Source organism: Fundulus heteroclitus, chromosome 16 (genome assembly GCF_011125445.2).
Source record: "Fundulus heteroclitus isolate FHET01 chromosome 16, MU-UCD_Fhet_4.1, whole genome shotgun sequence".
Lineage (NCBI taxonomy): Eukaryota > Metazoa > Chordata > Actinopteri > Cyprinodontiformes > Fundulidae > Fundulus > Fundulus heteroclitus.
In genome coordinates, this window is record NC_046376.1 from 33550549 (window position 1) to 33567404 (window position 16856).

Genomic DNA, 16856 nt, shown 5'->3' on the forward strand with positions numbered 1-16856 from the left:
TAAGCAAAGCGTCAAATGTGGGTAGGTTGAAGTCTCGGTGATTTTGCATGGTACTGTGTGCCAGAGCCGGTGAGAAACGTCTCTGCAAGACTTGCCATTGGTTCGTGCGCCCGGCTCCAAGCTCACGAAGAGGCTTATGTGCGTTTCTGCGGGGAGGAGAAGGGAGCCAGACAGGCGACAGTGAACACTGTCTTGGCTTTAGGGCACAGGCTCAGGAGCCAATGAGAAGGAGACATCCACTCCTTTCTGTCCTGCCTGGCTTGGCTCAGCTCGGCGCGCCCTGTAATTAGGAGCTCTTGCTGGGTTGGGCGCCGCCCGCCACGGTGGACAGCCTGGCTGGCTGCTGCGTCAAGGGAGTTTGGGAACGCCAGCTCCACACTGAGCGAGGGCAGAAGGAGTTTAGAGCGGACGGGGCCAACTCCAAAGGAAAGTCGGAACAACAGAAGTTACCGGTCTAAAATGAACGGCCAATCGTCACCTGTCTTCGAGGAGAAGAAGCCTTCCCTTCCCGTGGTTGTGGGAAGCTCCATCTCCACCAAGGACTCCCCCCCGACCCTGCCGGAGCCGTCCTCCGCCGACGCGGGCTTCTACGGCGGGCAGAGCGCGCTGCACGGCTCGCAGGACTTTTATGCAGCGCAGCAGCCGTACGGAGCTCCTCACATGAACCCGTACACCTACCACCACCACCACCACCACTACAACCTGAACGGGATGGCCCCCAGCGGCGCGTACTCGGTGGGCAAGCCGGAGTACCCCTACCCGCATGCGGCGTACAGAGAGCACGGGGCGTTCGGCAGGGAGGTGCAGACTGCGCTGCAAGAAGGTGAGACCCCCCCCCCCCCCCCCCCACACACACACACACACACACACACACACACACACACATACGCGCGCGCAAATCCTGTCTCATTAAATAAAATGAGCCTAGTTTGTTTTACATCATGTTTCCCCTCAGTTAGAGACATCACCATCAAATTCTTCCAGGTCATTTCAGTGATACTACTTACACTAAGAGTAAACTGACTTACACAATACGCAGAATTATTTTTATACATCTTTAAAAACCGAGAAAAAGAAAATTTTTAGTAATATATATATATATATATATATATATAGAGTATATATATCTCATATAGAATATATATATTTATATATATATATATATATATATCTATATAATTTATGTTATTATGTTATTATATATATATATATATCTATATATATATTAGATCTATATATATATATATATATATTTATTTATTTATTTATTTATTTATTTATTTCCAACCAGCAATCTAACAATCAAATAGGTTTAAACAAGTGTATAGTTTGATAGTTGATGTATAAAATTTTACTTTTTTATTTTTATTTCTCCTTTATTTACACAGGTATTCTCATTGAGGTCCAAGGTCTCGTTTTTAAGAGAGACCTGTTTGTTAAAATAACAGTAAACTCTGTAAGACACGTTGTTCATTAGAAGGGTCTTTATTACAGTTTAAAATGAACTGTTTGGTTGTTTTTATTTCGAGAAGCTCCAAACTGCAAAGAACCAGGGCCAATTTAGTTGTATGTACATATTTATCACTGCTGAAGCATAGTTCATCTTCGTTTGTTTCTAATTTTAGTTGTTTGTGACCTGTTGTAGTCATGTGTTGGCCTCGTTGTGTTCAGGAAACACTGTTCCAAGGTACCCGCTCTAAATAAAAAAGTCCTAATTCTACTTTGGACATGTTTCAGAAAGGTTAATGCCACTTAGATTTGTTTATATTTGTTAATTTGGCTGCAATCTATAGTAGCAAAGTTTTTTAAGATTACAAGATGTACTGTAGCAATATAAACAGTTCACATACATGGTTCAGAAGGATGGAATGAAATAAGTTCTTAGCTAATTTCTAAGGAAACTAAGAACGATAATTTTGTCTTCACATGTAGTAAATATTTTACAGATTCCAAGATTATTTGAAGAATAATAATAGTCTGTGTAGAAGACAAAAAACATCAACAACAAAATTATAGAAAATAATCTTTTTCTGTATTTACAGATAAAAAAGAAAACTGAATGAATCTCAAAGGATTTTGTAAAGAATCCCGGAGTCTAGAATGACCCACTTTAGATTTGAACACTGCAAGTGTTTTAGATTTTGAACTTTTGAGGGGAACAAATGCAGTCCAGGTTCCCAAAAAACTGTGAAATAGGCCTTTAGTTTAGCACCGAGGAGTTTCTGATGCTGACTTTAGCGTTGTTAATGGCTAAATGTTAGCCAGACGCAATATTTGCAAAGCATTTGTGTCTTATCCTTAACCCAATCAACCTTCCGTTTTTCTTCGGAGAACATAAAATTCTTCCAGGTAAACAATTTAAATGTGGTCGACGCTTCTTCAATGCTTATGCCACCAAGTGGTCAGCCCGCCCAATGAGCAGGATGCTTTACCAGTCAGCTTGATGCGATGACATCTCGCACTACACATTGCAGTTCATATCTTAACTGTAGAAAACTCTCATAGCGTCTTCAATTCATAAAAATCCAGATTAGTTTTAGTCCCTTAGGCCAAAGCTAATAGCTAGCCGAAGGGCGGCTGAGATCAAAGTGGATGTCTGGTGTCTTAAAGAAAGGATTTTTACTCTACAATACATATCTATCAGGTAGTTACTCTGGCAGGACAACTTGTTCCATTCTCTGCACGTTTCACAGGGAAGATAAATAGTAGTGCACTAGCACCTACATAGCTCCCTTTGAGGTGTAAATAATCCTCAGCGCCGATCTAAAACACCCTTGTCCATAAAATAGTTTTCTCATAAACCACAATGATGTTTTTGCTATGAATTAGAGTTTTGTTTTAATCCGCTTTAGCTGATGTTAGCTGTTAGCTTCATTCACGGTCCGGGACAAACTGAATGGGATTAATGCTAAAGGAAGACGCCATAAAAATTACTGAAAACTACTGCAGGCAAGATATTAACTGCTTATAAGGCTTGTAAAAATGACCCTCCATTAAAAAAGCTGTAGCCCTTTAAAGACAATTATATTGTTTAGAATTCACTCTAAGTCACTTGATATAATTTAATCCAAAAACTGCATTTATTTAATCGTGGTCCAGTTGGGGAAACCAATGAGATTTGCTATCTTGAGTGGCCAGGCTAAATGTTCATAGTAACACAAGTTGATAACAATGTATTTAATAGTCGGTACATTTTGCATTTAAAGACTGGAACAACATTTTTGCATAATGAGAGCACAAAATATAAATAAACCGGGTACCTTCACAGTCTTTGATATATTCTGTATGTGCAGCTGCCATTTTGGATTTTAAACTTGGGAGTGTTGGGTTACCTCCTAATCCTAAATTAGAAATCCGACTTTCAGGGAGCATTTCTAAACTGGTACTCAAGAATTTTAGATTTCCCAGTATAAACAGAATGCATCGTACATTGTTCCTGTGCCGTAGGAAAATTGACGGCACTTACAGTAACAACAATGCTCAGAAATATCCACTGTAACTGGATCTGACATAATAATACAATGATCTGCTGTGCTTAAATGGAACAAATTAAGTATAAAAATATTTAATATGCTCCTAGAGATCTTGCAATATTAAAATGTCATGACAGTAATTAATAAAATTAATTGTTTTTTGTAAAGCTCTTTCAAGTCCCTGTCATCGTGCGACTTTGTGCAGTGAAGTAAGTTTAAAATGTTATTATTGGCGCTGCACGTAAAAATACATTCAGCTGACACACTGTATTTGTATTTGAGACTCTTATTTTTTAAGTAAGAAAGGAAGTAATCTTTGGATTATTCTACAGAGTTTAGAGCTTGCTCAGGTTAATTAAAAACACAATTCAACTCAGTTTATTTATTTATCGCCAATTCACAACACATCAAGGCACTTAGCAAAAAACTTAATTCAGTTGAATCGTACAGATTCTAAGTCACCTCCATCCATACCCGTTGATCCTAGTTATCGAACAATGCTGTTAGGTTCGCTTTCTTTTTTAATTTGGCAAAAAAGTTTTATATTTAAGGAAACCCAGCAGATTGCCTCTAGTTATTGGCTTGCAGCATTAACGCCTCCTGGATGAGCATACAGCCACACTGGACTGTTGCTGGTATTGTGTTGTAGGCTTTGCAACAATCCCTCATCCAGAGAATGCATGTAGCAACAGTGGGAAGGAAAATTCCCCTTGAACAGGAAAAATTACTATGTGCAAAATGCGCAGAATACACCCCCACCAATTTATTTAATTTTTTTTTATCAAGCAGCACTTTGGACATGTGCTAGAAAAGGAAACTATGATAGACCTACAGAAAGGATAAAATGATTTCCAATCAGCGTTATAAGAATGCTTCTGGCTAACTGCTAGCAGCTAAGGACACACTGAAGTTACCTCTTACTTTATAGCTTCCTAATGACACTAAACTAATGGACTAACAGTTAAAATGAAGTTTGGGGATCATTTAATCATCTCTGATGAACTACATTTTTTTATGTGGTAGTTGTCATTTATGAAGCCTATTCTTGTAAAAAACAAAAAAGGAAGATTCTTAGTTTTCTCAAAAATGGGGTTAAACTTTGTCTCTTCACAAACCGAATATTGTGTATTGTCTATTTTAGGGATCTGGATGTCTAAAAAAGTCCAAATCTGCAAAACTACATCCACACAGAGCCGGATACTGTATCCGCATAGAAAAGTTTGAGCGTAAAGATGAAACTGCACCAAGCCGCAGGAGCCTTAATAATCGTTGCAATACCTATGCGCTGCCACAGGAGTAAAGAAGGACGAAGAGCAGGATGGAAACAGTGAACACAAAAGCGTAAAATCCGAAAGAAATGGAATCATTTCTAAAACAAAACCCACAAGTCTTAAGAGAGGCGAGGTCTACGGTGGCTCGCATGCGCAAACACGTCAGTTTGCTGGTTTTGTGGATAAGGGGCGTCCGTAGGGAGCTCCCGTGGGGCGTGGCTTCAAACTTTCCCATCTCTGGGAGCAGGTTTTCAAATGTTGTTGGTTTCATGGCCACTTCGTCTCAACGGGACCCTCAATCTCAGACCCCATGAGGCGCCTGTTCTAAAAGAAGGACAGTCCACCAGTGAGCTTCATCTAAAATTTTATTTTAGTCCGGTGCTCTTCCTATTTAATCACACTTGCATTTAAAAATGACAATATCAGTGACAAAGCATGAACAATTTGGTTATTTTATATAAAGTTAGTATGAACTCTGACTCTTCTAGTTCAAAGGTCAGTACTGGTAGCCCTTCGTATGACACAACACCAATGAAGTAGCGCTCAGTTTCAAAAAGCTTGGTAACCCCTGCTCTATCTGACCAAGGCGTTGGGATACAGCCCAACCCGTCCTCGTGTAGACGGGGCCTAAAGCTTCGTGCTCTGCTCATGAACTAATTAGGGGTTAGTAGCTGCCTGAAGTTGGTCGGCAATGCTGAGAAAGCCAATAATTGGAAGGAAAATGAAAGGCTAGACCTTTATTACCCGGGGTCACTGTTTGGTCGTGTGTGAATTAAACCATTTTAGACCATTTAGAATGGAGGGAAAACGGCCTCTGGGGTGAGGCAGAAGACGGCAAAAAAACTAGTTTAGGTTGGTCGGAAAGGTAAATTGTTGATGATAACCAAAGATAGGCTCAAAGATCTTCCATTTAAACTAAAATATTGCAAAAAAAAAAGTACAAATGTTACTCTAAACTGCCATGCAGGGCACAGACATATTCTGCGCAACAAATGTCGCAGAGGCTCCTCAGCTTTCTCTAAAAAAAAAAGCCCATTTTATTTGGCTTTTCCTCTAACATTGTGGGGCATCTGCACACCGGAGAAGGGGAAACAAACTAGCCAGACTGGTGTTCTGTTTTTGGCATTCCATTTGGGAGTTGACTGCTGGAAATGGCCCCGGGGGACTTTGGCCCACAGCCACGGCACATCACGTGTCACGGCATGTCAGCCAGCCTTGGCCTTTGAATCATCCACCGTCGAAAAGTTCCTTATCACGCAAGGCCCAGGAGTCACACCCAAACAAATAAACAAACAAACAAGGATGCCAATGACAGAGCTGTTTTATTTCTTATATCCCCATTCATCCGCACATGAATTCAAATAATATTCAATTAATAGAAACGTACAGCGTTTCTCATTGCCCTGCTGAATTATTCCACATTTTAAAATGAGTTTTGGACTTTGCAGCATGAAGTAAAAATTCAGGTTCCAAAATATTTCCGTGCACTCAGAAGCATTCTGTCATACAAAGTTACGCAATCATCTTGAGTCAACCCTCGCTCTTTATCTTCTGCTTCAAAGCATCCAGAGTTTCCAGTAATCTGCTGGGGTTTTATATTCGCTTTTCGTTCTTAAAGGTCTCCCTTTTCACACCCATGCTGTCCGATACCTGATTGTTGTTTTTTTTTTTTAAGTAACTTAACCCTGACTCTAACTCAAGTGGGCATCCAAATCTTCCAAAGCTTATACCAAACAACATAAAATAAATAATTTTAACTTTACCAAAAAGGTAAAAATAAATCCTGAAATGTGTCTAAAGCTGAGATTTTCCATGTTTTCGGCTCAGCTGACTGAGGTTAACCGGAGGCATAAACCAGAAAAACTAAACAAAAATTGAAGCCAATGTCCAAAGAAAATAATTCTATTTTGATATTGAAATAAATAGACTTTTAACACATATTTGTTATTTATCTTGGTTGTTATTTTGGTATTTTTTCCCCCTTCTGGGTCATTAGAACATTTCAATGAGAAAACCAAATTGTAATCTATGATCTCAATGTTTTTTTAAAAGAAAAAAAATAATTCATACTTGTGCTGATCTACTGGAATATATAGATTATTAATGTTTTAATCATGTTATCTATATTAGTTATTTATGGGTATTTCAATTTTGATGCACATATTTGAGCAAAAAACAAGCAAAGAAAAAAAAAATAGCCACTAAATGTAGCAGTAGTGCTAGAAATCCTGGTTTGTGTTCTGCTCTTTATAGAGAAACACTGGTCGCATGCTTTAGCGCTCCTGCAGTTACCACACCTTAACTGCCAGCGCTTTTCAGGACCAAAAACACTCAGAATCCTTCCAGTTTGTCCTCCTTGTAAGCAAGGAAAAAATTATTTCAGTTAGCTGACTGGCAGTGAATAGCAGGACTGCATTACTTTAAGGGTTAGAAACAAACACTTGCTGTTCTAGCACAAAATTATTAACCATTTTTTAGACTTTATATATTTTAGCTGCTTTGCTGACATGCTGTTCACAGCTCGCTAGCCGTAGTTTTGACCAACATTACCTTAATAAGAGCGATGTGTTGTGTTCTTTTCTTTATCCGTGTTTTGCATGACTAGAAGTACTTTAAACATAAAATCATTAGTCTTTCTTGGGAGTGAAAGAAAACTGAAATGGGGTCAGTGCACAGCAACAAGTGGGGAAGGGGCAGCACTGTGTCAAGCTCCACACAACCGGAGAATAGCCCAATGATTCTGGTGTGTTCTCGGACATAAAAAAAATAAAGCATGGAGTGGTACAAGGAAAAACTTTGGCCGATTTGCAGTTATACCACTCTCAGCTTGCTAATTGTAACAACAGGGTGACTTTAAAGAGAAAGATAAGTGGCGCTCTGTCAATTTCCACAATAACAACAATTTTTTTCTTTTTTTTTTTGGTGGCTAGGGGCGTTAGGGAAAAAAAAACACCAGCAGTGTGCGGCAACAAGTGGGGAAAGGGCAGCGATGATGCTGTATGCTTCATACAGGCAGTTTAAAAAAACAGATTCTAGCACCTCATTAAAACACTGTAGGAGCGGTGTGGTGGAACATTTCAGCCGTTGAGAGACTAACCTTGATACCAGTAACATTCTATAACGCCTACTGCCCAGAGTGAATGAGCGGTAAATTGTGACGTGAAATAGACAGCGTTGACTCATCTTTTAAGGTTTCCTGTGTGAAATTCAATTTTTAAGATTTGACTGATATTGTCATTCAATACATTAATTTTCTTACTGGTAAAGACCTTCTTCCTGATCATACGAATGCATTGTTGTCATTCTGCTGAAAGCTTCCAAGGCATTCGTTTTCTCGTAGAACAGTCGCTGCTAGAGTGCCGACACTAACCGGGAGTGTTCTACTCAAGCAGGCCTTCAGGCTACAGCAAAAGCACCTATAAATCTCTGTCTCCTTCCCCCCGTTGTGGGAAACTCTGAGACCAAATTATAAGTTCACAGTGCTGGAGGAATTTCTTTAAAAGTTCTGTGTTACAGAAGCCGCGGCTATTTTTGAGCCTCTCAGCTCAGACTTTCCTCTATATAAAAAAAACGTAGTGAGACAAAGCAGGAGAGGGATGATTTCCGTTGATTTCTGTCTTCCCCCCGCTCCCGCCACAGTGAAAGAGGAACCGGACCTGGAAGTCCGGATGGTCAACGGGAAACCCAAGAAGGTCCGCAAACCCCGCACCATCTACTCCAGCTACCAGCTGGCCGTCCTGCAGAGGAGATTCCAGTCGGCACAGTACCTGGCCCTGCCGGAGCGGGCTGAGCTGGCTGCGCAGCTGGGCCTCACCCAAACACAGGTAAGCTTGTTGTTCTCTTTATTTATGTGTCGGAAAACAAAAAACATCCTTCTGAAAAAAAAACGGTGCAGACACGGAACTTTCTGAGAGGCGCCTGCTGCCGTTATTACCCGATTCCGTATTACCGAATGGATCTGAGGCATCTCTTAGCTGGAACTGTCAGCTTAAATGCCAAGGTGTCCACACTGGGTAGTCATCAGCTAAGCTCTCAGGCTAAATTGCTGAACATAGATTAACAAAGGAATTATAGGGAAGGTGTAAGTATTAAAAGTATAGTAGGGAATTTGCTGAATTAGGGATGAATTCAGGTTTTGAGCTATTTTAATGCACAAGTTTCACTTTTAGTTAAAATGAAAGAATCAAAGGCAATTGGGGTGTTTTAGCTGTAAAACTGTAAAACAAATTAAGTTACTGGGTTTAAAATGACATTTAACAATAATGACAACAAAATATTTCTCGTATAAATAGGACACTTGATGAAACTACATTATAGTATGCAAGATACAAAATGCAACAGAAGTGTCTCAATAGTTGACGGTTGTTGCTGGAAAATGTGTCAGTTGTCATTGGTTTGTTGGTTGCCTTGTTACCTGCAGTCCTAATCTTTACACTAATGATTTACTAGCAGCCATCTTCGCCGGAGCGATAACGTCCAAACGTGAGGTATGGTTTGTTTTATGGTGCCGGTTGTAGATCATTGTTCGGCGTTATCCATGATAGCAAATCAAATACTCGGATTTGTTTTTATACATGTAGAAATAGTGTATGTATCTGTAGAAAGCAACCATTAGGTGGTATCCGATTTTATAGCTTTTTTTTAGAGCCAACCTTTATTGAATTTTAGCACATTTTCTTAAAAGGTTTTGTAGTTTTGCTCTAAAAAGACACAAGTGACCCATAAATGTTGTTAGACATTTCCAGAAAAAGCTTCACCTCATCAACTACCAAGTATACATCATCAGCTTTCAGTTTTTCATCTTACCACTTTTCTAACTATTTTTAGATTTTTAACTATCTCAGGACTTTTTCAGTCCTGAGATAGTTAATTCTTTGTTTTATTTGGAGTTTTAACTCCAAATTGGGGACTATAAATACTCTAGTGTAAGACTTTTCCTTAAATGTTCTTCAGATGAGACCAAAATGGAACCTTTTGACCTGCATGCAGACTATTATGCGGATGGGCTAAGTAACGCTGCACATGACCTTGAGCACACCATCTTCACAGAGAATCATGGTGGTGGTAGCACCATGCTGGGGAAATGTGTTTCTTCCACAGGGAAAGGGAAGCTCAACAGAGTAGACTGGAGGAGGGATGGAGCTGAATATAACCCACCGTTGGAATAAACTCTGTTAGAACTGCTAAATACCTGAGTAGTCCAAGTCAAAGTTAAACTTTGTGATATTAACAACAAAAAAATATACAGAAAAAATTAGGGGCTATGGATTCATTTGCAAAGCACTGAATGGGATTTATTTTGCTTCCTCCTGTGAGTTAAATTAACATTTATCAAAAAAAAAGCCCTTATGATGTGTTTTTAATTGTTCTTTATTCTAGGTCAAAATTTGGTTCCAGAACCGACGCTCCAAGTTCAAGAAGCTCTACAAGAATGGAGAGTTTCCGCTCGGGGAAATGCCCTGCGAACATAGCCCAGACGCCAGCGACTCGATGGCCTGCAACTCCCCCCCGTCCCCAGCCGTGTGGGACAACACAACCAGCAACAACAACAACACAAACGGCAGCAGCAACAGCATCAGCAACGTCAACGACACAAACGGCAGCATCCTCAAGAATAACGCAATGCTGGATCCCGCCAGCAGGGGCCAGGGGCCCTATCAGCATCCGATCAATTCCCCCCCTGCTTACATGGATGAGTTTACGCAGCCCAACTGGTACCAGCAGCAGGGGCCACATTTAGGTTTGGCGCAGTCAGGCCAGATGCACCACACGCCACCAACAGCACCGTCAGACGCACAGAGCATGCGAGCCATCTACTGAGCCCACGATGCTGGACACTTGACAGCATTGTGCCTGAAGCCCTGTGCTGTAAAACCTTCGGGATTTCTTTTCCCCAGTAAAGGCATTTGAGCTTTGCTGTGACCCAAATGACTTGACAGAGAACAGACACAAGCAATGACTTGTAAAAAAAACACAAACCGGGGCTGATCAGCAGTGTCCGCTTCAAATATTTCCTCCATGTCTCCCATGTCGGAACCGTAATCTTGCGGGAGATTACATGGATTGAAGTGTTTTGCACTGCTCAGCCTGATGATGTTTTGTGAACATTGTTTTTTTTTTTTCTATTTGAAATTTCTTCATATTTAACGTACAATCTTTAATTATTTGGTCATCAATAAATTATGTTCTGGATACATCCTCTGTCTTTTTCCTACTGAAACAACATGCTACTGAAAAATCATGGCTGGACTTGACCAAACATAAAGACTCTCAAGGTAAACCTTTCTTCCTGTCGGTTTAAAAAAAAAAATAACTTAGTTCAGTTTCATGGACTCATCCTTCTGGCCTTGTGTTAAACTCAGCCAAGTCTTTCCTCTGTGATCTGAGCAACATACGGCAAACTGTTGTCTTCCTTATTTATTTTTTTTATATATATAACTGGTTCTCCTGTATAGAAATATGCTGCAGTCTAATAAAAGTACTGTCATCATATTAAACGTTTGTTTAATTAGATATTAGAAGATTTTGCGACGGTTAGACAATTACTTATAATCACTACAAAGTTAAATGATATGAGATGTGCAGAGAAATCAGCTGGTGAAACAACATTGGCCAATTTCTACCTTGAACTCAAAAATCAAATGTTTTCTTATGGGTGAATAACAAAACCAACAACTCTCTTTGGTGTGGAGGTTGATACTGAGGGAAGAAGCTCTTTATTTCCAGTGATCAGCGAGGGGTTTACATCGATCTCACAGAAATCCCACAGACGTACGAAACTGTTAGGAAGGAAGCTTTTTTTTTTTACACCATGTAGAGACATGTCTGTAGATCATTAAGTCTGAGAGAGAGAGAGAGAGAGAGAGAGAGAGAGAGAGAGAGAGAGAGAGAGAGAGAGAGAGAGAGAGAGAGAGAGAGAGAGAGAGAGAGAGAGAGAGAGAGACTTCAGCAGATAACAGGAAGGCTGATCTTGTTACAGAAAAGTGGCTGTGTTTTACCTTTTGAGGGTTCAACCTCAGTCTGCCATGGGACACACTGAGATTTTGGAAAGCTTAACATTAAGCTTCAGCTTTATGTCCTCTTGGCAATATGCAGAGAAAACCTTAGCTGTTTTAAGAACAATAGCTGTGCTCATCACTAAGACGAGATGCTTAACACTGATTAAAATGCCATTAGTGAAATGATGTAGTCAGCATATTGCTGAATAATAACCCAGAGGTGTTTATTCAGTTCATCCCAGGAAAAACTGATGGCAAGCAGTGATGTTAAAAAGCTTAACTTCTTTGCTTTTCAGATTTGACTCAACTGTCCAACATATCCTTCAAAAACCTCTTTCTGTGCTACATTGTTTAAAAAGTTAGCAGTGATTAGAAGATTAGGTAAGTAGTAGCTGCTACTTCTTCCTTTTGTCCTTGCTGTTTGCTTCATTTTGCTGAGCTGAGTTATTTCCTTCCTAATAGTTAATAAATCTCTTGGTGTCTTCATTTTAGATAAATACAGATATATTTTTCATTTTTCAGGGCCAAACCTAAAGCAGAAATCAGTAGTGTCAACAAAAACATTTTTTTATACTGATGTGACATCTAAATTATTATTTTTTAACCCATGTTTAGACTTCTGTAAACGTGCCAGTCTGTGTTGCTGCTTAAGGGCTTTATTTTGAACTGAGGAAGGAAGAAGTGGTAAAGGCTAGCTCTCAGGATGGTTAACAACAGGCTGTGAGCATATAAAAAAAACATTGACTGCTTTTAAAACGTCTGTGTGGCAACATCTTTGGCAGAAAACAGAAACAGCAAGAGAGTGACATAGATATTCCAAACTTCAATACTCTGATCTTCCTGGCACTTTGCCAACCTTTTTGAACATTTGAATTTAAAAAGATCTGATCAGTCATTTTGCTCTGATCAGCGATTCTTTAAAACACTTTATGATCTGTGAATCCTTTTTATTTGTAAAATGAAAATGGAGATTTTTTGTTTCCCCCTGAAATATTGCTTAAATCCTGCTTTATCTTTTCCTTGTGAACCAGATAGTGTAAATTGCTGAGCTGGTGCATCGCAGCACTGCTCCTTGAGCAGCATTACATTTTCAGATCTTTACAAGCATCACATAGCTTCTTGGTGCAGATCCGTTTATTTTGCAGGGCACGTTTCACATGGGAGCCCAAACAAAACAAGCTCAACTTTTGTAAGCAGAGCATTTAGCTGCATGTCCCAGTTAAAAGCAGCAATGTTTGCAAGTTTAAGCAATAGCATTAACGTGAGCTAATTCGTTTTTACACAAGTTATTTTAGGATAGCAGAAATTTATTTCTGTAGTTATACTATGTGAAGACGCCGAAAGAGTTCTCTACTCATAACGTCTCTAAACTCCTATTGACAAAGGCAGAAGCCAACATTTAACCAGTCGTGGCTCTGGGTGTGAGAACGGTAGTACCTCCTCAGAATTTAGGAGCAAACAGAACTTAAAATTGTCAGACATCTCCCATAAGTAAGAGATGGGAATATCATGTCTCCCCTGTTGCATTATCAACTAATTTCACAGGTAAATAACTTCAAAGTTTTTCATGCATGTCATACTGAATACCTAAACATGCATTCAAGAATGTTGCACCACTGGTAGAATATTTGTGTGGCGTTAACATCACCGGCAGACTAACAGAACTGGTTGTAGCCTGCAGAAAGACAATGCAGACAGGAAAGAAAAACATGACAGGCAAATGTTGTTATCGTTTTGCGGAACTTGATTCTGTTTTTGGGTAGACCTCAGTCCAAGGAAATCTCAGTATGTTAATTGGCAATTTGTAACTTCTAAACTGAGATGCATTAGATCAGTTACCTTGATGACATCTTAATGATGATGTCTTTTCTTACCTTGGATTAAGGAGCTCTGGAGAAATCACACATCATACCACTTTTTCTCGAGGCCCATCATCCACTTATTGGCATGTATTTGATCACTGACCTGCCCCATTTGTCCTTATTGATGAAAATAGGCTCAGGCTGATCCAAAAGAAAGTAAAAACTGGGATCTGGTGCTAGAAAATGTTGAAAAGCATTGAAAAGGAGTCTAGTATGTTGGATAATCAGTTGTAGATATAAAAAAGTACAATGCAAAGTGTCTTTAAAGTATATTTTACTATTATTCATTTAATAAAATAGAAGTTTCTTGTGTATCACTTGTGTGTTTGTTACTGGATGCACTCACATGTGAACGCAGCGTGATGTTGTGCTGACGGTGCTTTCCCGGTAAACCTGTCGGAGTGAGTCAGACAGCAGTCACAGGTTGCGCCCAGCTATATATTTTACATTCACATGCCGGGTTCGTGTAAAGAAGGCTGTGGGAGGTGACGGTGCTGCAGACACCCCGGAGTCTGGAGATGCTAATAACACACCGCTGACACTCAGAGAGATGGGCGTCGAATGCTTTCATGTGGGATCCAGTTGGAAAGGAGAGAAGGTTTTGTGTATATAACTTGCAAACACTGACAGATCCAGGGCGTGATGCGGTAGAAAAATGTAGACAGATTGTTTGAAATCATTTCGCTTTGCAACTCTTTAGCCCTGAAAACACCGTCTTGTTTTTCAATCTGAAATTACCGCCAGCAGGGGATACATTTTTGACCCAAAGAGTAAAGATTCAACATGAGTATGACCAATAAACAGTGCAACAAGCCACTTGTTCATATTTTGACATGATGACCAGAAACTTCAATCAAAACTTGTTCAAATTTGTGTGGTAGATCAACATTAAGTAAAGCGCAATAAGGAAGCAGAAGGAAAACTATATGCTATAACATGTTTTTTGCAAAAGGAAGACCTCAAAGGTGGGTTGTTTACCCCCTCTTTTCTTTGAGTTCCCTAAATGAAGTGGAGTGCAACCTGTTGCCTACACAACCAGTTTAAATGACCAAACAGAGTCTGTTCTGTGGAGGACTCAGAGGTGTGTTATAGAGAATACACTAATGCACAAAGAGCATCATAAATACAGAACAGTCCTGGAGAAAAACCTGTTAACGATGTTCAGAGACCTGAGACTGAGCAGTAGCTCACCATCCAGCAGGGCAACAACCCTGATCGTATGACCATGGGTTTATTCATGTTTTAAAATGGACCAGTTAAAGTTCAGATCAAAATACAAGGGACAATCTGTAACAAGACTCAAAAAATGGAATTCTTCATCCAACCTGAGTGAGCTTGAGCTACTTTTTTAAATAGGAAAGTGGGAAAATTTCAGTATCTCGTTGTGCAAAGATGGAAGAGACACATAACCAAAGAAACCTGCTGCTATAATTGTTGCAGGAGATAGTTCTACAACATACTACCTCAGAAAGAATTAAACAGCACTAAACATGTTACCTTTAATAGGTATTTACAACCATTCTGTTGCAATTTTGATTGTATTTATCCATCTGTACACCCATCTATCCATTCTTTTTACAATCTAAATCCGGTTCAGGGTTGCTGGGGGGGGGAGCTTGAGCGTTACCCCATAAGTAAAGGGCCAGGGGTGGGATGCACTCTGGAAAGGTTGCTAGTCCACTGCAGAGCTAACAATCAGAGCCCGACAACCATCAACACAAATATTTGTATCTGAGAGAAATTTAAAATAGCCAATGCCCAACAAAAAAAACACACTCATGCACAGGTAGGACCAGCAAACTCCATCAATAAAGGACCCAGCCAAGATTCAAGCATCAGACATTTAACCTTATAGGTGTGGGACCAACATGTGAACTGTCGCTTCTCTGGGAAGCCCCATGACAGTACAGAGTTTCTGGAAAAAATAATATTTTGGAGTAAGTAGTACTTTATATTTACTCTTTTTGGAATAGAAAAAAAAATGAAAGCACAGAAGATAAGAAAAAGCACCATGCACATCTAAATCATGATATAGTGGTTTACTGGAGCCTACAAGTATGGCCTACAGATCCCCAGAGAAACCACCAATGTGTGTTGAAGCTTTTAGCTTCCTTTGCTGATCCCTCAGCTTCCAGGTGTCAGAGAGGAATGCATCTAAACATCACAGGAAGACGGCCCGTGAGGGCAAACAAGGACTTGTAGCAACCTGCGACTGGTACTTCGCAGGGAAAACAAGCCGTTGTGAGTTTCTGCTTGTCAGCTAACAGTTTTCATGAACCATCGGTAGGTTGCATTCTCGTAACAAAAAACAAATGTGCCAGGTGGTGTGCAGAAGTCAAGCACATTTTGTTTATTTTTTGTAAATAATATGATTAAGAGCCTGTATAATGTTTTTCCTTCACGTGGAGAAAATAAAAATCCTCCCGGTTTTATGTATCTGAAGGTGAACCGAAGATGGCGAGACAAGGGGATGACATCAGACACAGAAAGCAGAGCAGGCAGAAAAACTCAGCAGCAGACAGAGGGTTTCGAACATTGGCCCAAAAACTGAGAGCTGACTTGACTTCCCTTTCCCTGCCTGCCTATGAGTTTGACCTGTTCAGCCAAGTTGGACAGATACGTTCTCCAACGTAAAAGACAACACCTCCTGGGCCCTTGGTGCCACTGTAAGAAACGCTCCTGAACAAACATCTTCAGGCGGGGAAATAAATGACAAGCATTTCTATTTGGTGCTGCTGGGTCGTAATCAAAGGCTCTAAGAAGAGCTCCAGGTTGCAAAAATAAGAGACAAATAAACAGTCACTGTTTCTCTGGACAACACTGAGGGATGGAGGGCAAAGGAGAGTTCCAAAACCAGATGTCATTTTCAGAACCTGGATTCCCTTTGTGAAGCTGCCGTCACTCCGTTCAGCAACATTCTCACCAGTCATAATGTTTGGTAGTGATCAAAATGAATGGCAGGATACTCACTACTAAGTCCCTTTCTGACACTTTTAGTGTTGTTTTGGTTTAGTCTTTTGGCAATTATGGCTGTAAACTTTAAATCATTGTCAATACATTTTAACCCCCCCCCCCCCCCCCCCCCACGCCCTCTATTTCTTTCTGCATTTTGAAGATCTACTTAAAACTTGGTAATGATCCAGCAGCATCAAACCGAATCAGTAGATGTTGACTGCATGCCAAGAATTCAGACCAAAATAGCATGCTGAACCTAATTATCTGAATCAGTTGTGAGGGAGCAGGGACACATCA

General features: G+C 40.1%; 1 protein-coding gene across 1 annotated transcript; it reads left to right on the top strand.

Moving 5' to 3' along the window:
• Positions 1–218: 218 nt before the first annotated feature.
• On the top strand, positions 219–11236 carry LOC105940385 (distal-less-like protein DLX-3). The gene is made up of 3 exons (XM_012882902.3): positions 219–823; positions 8384–8568; positions 10124–11236. The coding sequence occupies exons 1-3, from the start codon at positions 460–462 to the stop codon at positions 10562–10564; spliced, it is 990 nt and encodes a 329-aa protein (XP_012738356.2). The 5' UTR covers positions 219–459; the 3' UTR covers positions 10565–11236.
• Positions 11237–16856: the final 5620 nt, after the last annotated feature.